The sequence below is a fragment of the Sinocyclocheilus grahami genome, unplaced genomic scaffold, assembly GCF_001515645.1.
Source record: "Sinocyclocheilus grahami isolate Dianchi unplaced genomic scaffold, SAMN03320097.WGS_v1.1 scaffold751.1, whole genome shotgun sequence".
Taxonomy (NCBI): domain Eukaryota; kingdom Metazoa; phylum Chordata; class Actinopteri; order Cypriniformes; family Cyprinidae; genus Sinocyclocheilus; species Sinocyclocheilus grahami.
In genome coordinates, this window is record NW_015505930.1 from 337596 (window position 1) to 342057 (window position 4462).

Genomic DNA, 4462 nt, shown 5'->3' on the forward strand with positions numbered 1-4462 from the left:
TCAAATGCCGAGTTTTGCGCATCGTGTGTGTGTGTGTGTGTGTGTTTGTGAGAGAGAGAGAGAGAGACAGCATCACATCAAAGTGGAGTCAGCTGTCTTAACCGTGGCTTGTGTACTGCAAACACATACCAGCTTCATTACTGTGTCTGTCACGAGACTCTGTTCCCCTTTCGGGCTCTGTCTTTACATTTATTTTGAAAGATGAAGCTCGCGATTATGGTAAGGGGCGTTACATTTCCGACGAGTACTTGCAGTGTTCGGCCAATCACAATGCACTGGGTCAGCTGGCCAATCAGAGCAGACTGCGCTTGTCAAAGGAGGGGGCTTTGGTGATGTTTGAGAGAGGCGGGGCATAGAGGACCTACAATAATGTACAGTATTTGAAAAAGAATGTGTATTTTTTACATTAAAGCATGTCAACATATTCTGTTACACCAAATAATGATCTTTAAAAAAAGCATCATATGACCCCTTTAATATTAATATTCTGCAGACCTATATTCATTTCATAATCAGCCACACTGCATCAGTAAAATGTACCATTAGGAGAAGCTGTAGCTGTAAATCTTAGTTGCAAATATGAACAAATAAAGCCAAAGTACTAATATTGGAACTCACAACTGCAGAATTGCAACAACAAGAATGTCATAAGTCATCCTTGCAGTCATAAGTCATAACAAAAATCATATGATCGATAATAATATACAATATATTATGCACATGTATAATATATAGCCTATATTATGCATAACTTAGGTCAAATTAGAATATATATATATATATTCTTTTAATTGGACCTTAATTGAGAGACTATATGAAATATTTGTACTTTTAATTAAGCAAACTCCAAAATATAGAAATATTTATATAGTGCAGTTTGTTATGTTAAGGGGAGTAAAATGTATACTATATATATATATATACACACACACACACAGTAGGCCTATCTCTCAGTATTTCTCAACGTCCCCTTAACAGAACAAACTGCACATTATGGCAGGCTGCTGATTTAATTCTAGTGTTATTTTACTCAACCAAAACGTGACTTAACAAGAACTCACAGTAAAAATGTCGCCGTGCTTCTGTTTCATTCGTGTCAGGAATTTAGCAGCATCTTTTCCAAACTCAAGCGCGTGACCAAGCCAAGGAATCATTCCTTTATCAAGAGGAGGTTCATTTCCTCGTCTGCAAAAAACGACATGTTTAATTCGTAATTATTTGGGCGCCTTTGTAAAGTTGAAGTGTCGTCTGTCAGCCTCAGGAGCTGGTCGGACTAGCTCGGACTCACCTCGTGCGTCTCGCGTACAGCAACAGAACAGCGAGTCCCAGCAGGAGAAGCGCGGTCCACATCCTGCAGAGAGTGTGTGGTGAGCTGCCCTAGTTTCCAGAAGTTAAATACTCTACTGAAACCCTAACATACGTCACATCTCATTACGAAATTCACAACTGCAGTCAAAGTGGTGGGCGTGCAAAAGTCTGAATATGATTTAACCTGACGATGATATCTATTAGCAGCTTCTATTTTAGTTATGGAAACAACATGACGGCTCGTCATGATGATTAGTGATAAGTCAGATCAAACTTTTAGTGAAACTAATCTGAAAAATACGATGTGTGCGAATTATGCAATGACCTTCGTCGTCGTTTTAAAGAATTTTCTCTAGTGAATTTGTTAGTCGCAATACTGTTCATCTAGCACAAAATATTTGTCTTTTGGCGCCCTTAACTTTTACAATATTAAACAAAGGCCGTTGGTAATATATAGCCTAATAATGTTGCATATGTTTTGTCAAATACATCGCCCGATACCGATCCTTAAAGGGATAGTTCACCCAAAAATGAAAACTGTCATTATTTACTCATCCTCAAGCTGTTCTAAACATGTTTGAGTTTCTTTCTTTTGTTTACAGTAAAAAGAAGATACACAAAAGATGATATTTTGAAGAATGCTGGTAACCAAACAGTTGACGGTAGATATTGACTTCCATAATATCATAATACCCCCCCTCAATAGCATCAACTGTTTGGTTACCAACATTCTTCAAAATATTTTCTTCTGAATCCTGTATAATTATTGAAAAAATATATATTTTTTTGTATTCGAAAATAGTTAAAAAACGTTTGTGGTTACAAATTTATATAAGAATAGTTATAGTAAGAATAAAATATTGTTAAAACTTACTAAATATAAAGACTACATATACCTGACTAAATATAACCATTGTCTAAAGGAGTCTAAAATGCAGAAGTTTCCAAATATGTTCTCCAGCAAGTTAATCATCAGAAAAGAATATGTCAAACACAGGACAGCACCCCCACATACAAAATACTTCCCTTTTTTTCACTCATCGTACACTGACAGACATTGTTTACATACGTGTAATATATGTTGCTTAATAATATTCTGGAATTGACTGAGTAAGAATGCTCAGGGACCAATAAATATGGGAAATCTTTTGACATGAATCATGTTAGGTGTATCTTTTATTTCTCAGCCATTTTCAGAGATTAAGGGTGTGTGTGTGTGATGTCTACATGTTCTATCTACATTTCTAATGACGAAGTATACAGTACATCGTTGTAGATGTGTTTGCCAAATGACAGGTGGGGTATTTAAACTTGATCTATGTCTTTTAAATGTAAGAAGGGAGCTGATATACACAATTTAGCTTTATGGGTATCTAGATGTATTAATAACAACGATGACAGTGTGTCATGATGATTATTGATGAAGCATGCATGCAAAACTTTTAATTAAAGAAATATATATTACAAATATAAAATAAACAAATATATTATAAATATTAATGAAACAATGCAAGTACAAATTTAGAGTGTAAATCACAATTACATAAAATCTAAGACAAATAGAGGCTTGTCAATTCCTGACTGTCTATATGTCGTACCTACATGTCGGCAAAAGAGGATGAATTCTATGCCAAGAGTATTTGTATCAAAGCTCATTGTCAGGGAAAGCAAAAGCTTTTACGTAAGGATTATGCCTATTTATTTTCCAAGTGAATGGCTGAATGGCTGACTAAAGTCAGTTGATGAGCTGTACAAAGATTGCTGCATGAAAGAGTCCATAAGATGGCGACTGAGTCTCACTGATCCTGAGCTTCTTCTATACTCCAATGTTCCCCTATACCGTTTCTCAGAATTTTACAAATGATAAATTGCTGATTTGATTGCAATGTTCCTTATGCTGTTGAGGTATGTGGGATCTCTGTGCCATTTAAAATGTGTTTTGTGGTATGTAATTTGAGAATTTGTGTTGGAAAGAATTCCTTTGTGCTAGTTACGTAACAAGAAGAAAGAATGAACTCCGTGGTCATAGTTCAATGCCTATTATCTAAGTGTAATAGGTACTGAAGAATGTAACATTAAAGAGTCATTTCATTTGTCATATTAAATATTTGACATCCCAAGGCTTAAATGCAAAAACAGGCAGTACAAAACAAATAAATCCTTAGTAAATTTTGATTATATCTAATAAAATAGACTACAACATTATATTCATTCATGCTCACATGGAACTCTTGATGGAATATTGCTCAATATTTGATACTTAATTCTATGCCTTTTCTCATCTTGCCTGCCAGATAAGTATGATAAGATTTGTAACTTGGCTTACATACTCAAAAAAACAGGCCACCTGGGCGACAATGGACTGTAATGTCTTCTGGTCCCAGCAGTTCAAAGGCCACTCAAACTAATGAGGCATTATGCACAGGACTGCACTAATTGATATGACAAAGCCACCATTTGACTGCCATGATCTCTCTAAAGGAAAACATAATAATTTCACCATGAATAAGCAGAAGAAAGCTAAAATCTTGGCACAACTTGCTATATTCACTACTTAGTGTCTAAATCTATAATGTCGATGTTTGTGGCTTCAAAAAAAAATTTGCTCACACTTTGACCAATTCTGGCCACACTTCAAATATATGAATGCCACTGAATTCATGGCAAAATATCAAGTCGTAACCCAAGTTAAAGGAAGGTTTGAAAAATGTTGACAGAATAATTTTAGGAAAGAGGCAGTGCAATGTGCCAAGGTGTTTTAATGGACTGTTGGCTGAAAGTTTGTAATGTTGCCCAGCAGATGTTCTTCAGAGAGAAAGTGTTTGAGCAGATATTCTCAGAAAAACTATGCAGTTAATGATACATTTTAAGGGATAGCTCACACGACTGTTTTGGTAATTTACTCACATTCATGTCATTTCAAACCTGTATGAATTATATGTCTGTATATCTGTATTCAAAGATACTCATTCAAAAGACAAGAGCTGACATGTTTACTTCATGCCCAAATAAAAGTTCCTGTTTTTCAGTTATTCAAGTGTCCTCTCAACTTTCCACTGAAGAATTTCCACTGCCTCAACAAACTAACTTTAAATTAACAAATAAAGTAACTGCCAGATATGCATCTCGTAGGCAAGGAACTCATTTATATTTG

General features: G+C 35.3%; 1 protein-coding gene across 1 annotated transcript in view; it reads right to left on the reverse strand.

Moving 5' to 3' along the window:
* Positions 1 to 1460, reverse strand: part of LOC107561003 (prostacyclin synthase) — a 13735-nt gene extending 12275 nt beyond the window's left edge. Inside the window, exons 1-2 of the mRNA XM_016245323.1 lie at positions 1289 to 1460; positions 1062 to 1185 (exon numbers count right to left, since the gene is read on the reverse strand). Coding sequence (XP_016100809.1) covers positions 1062 to 1185; positions 1289 to 1350 — 186 coding nt within the window. The 5' untranslated portion in view covers positions 1351 to 1460. The remainder of the gene's footprint in view (positions 1 to 1061; positions 1186 to 1288) is intronic.
* Positions 1461 to 4462: the final 3002 nt, after the last annotated feature.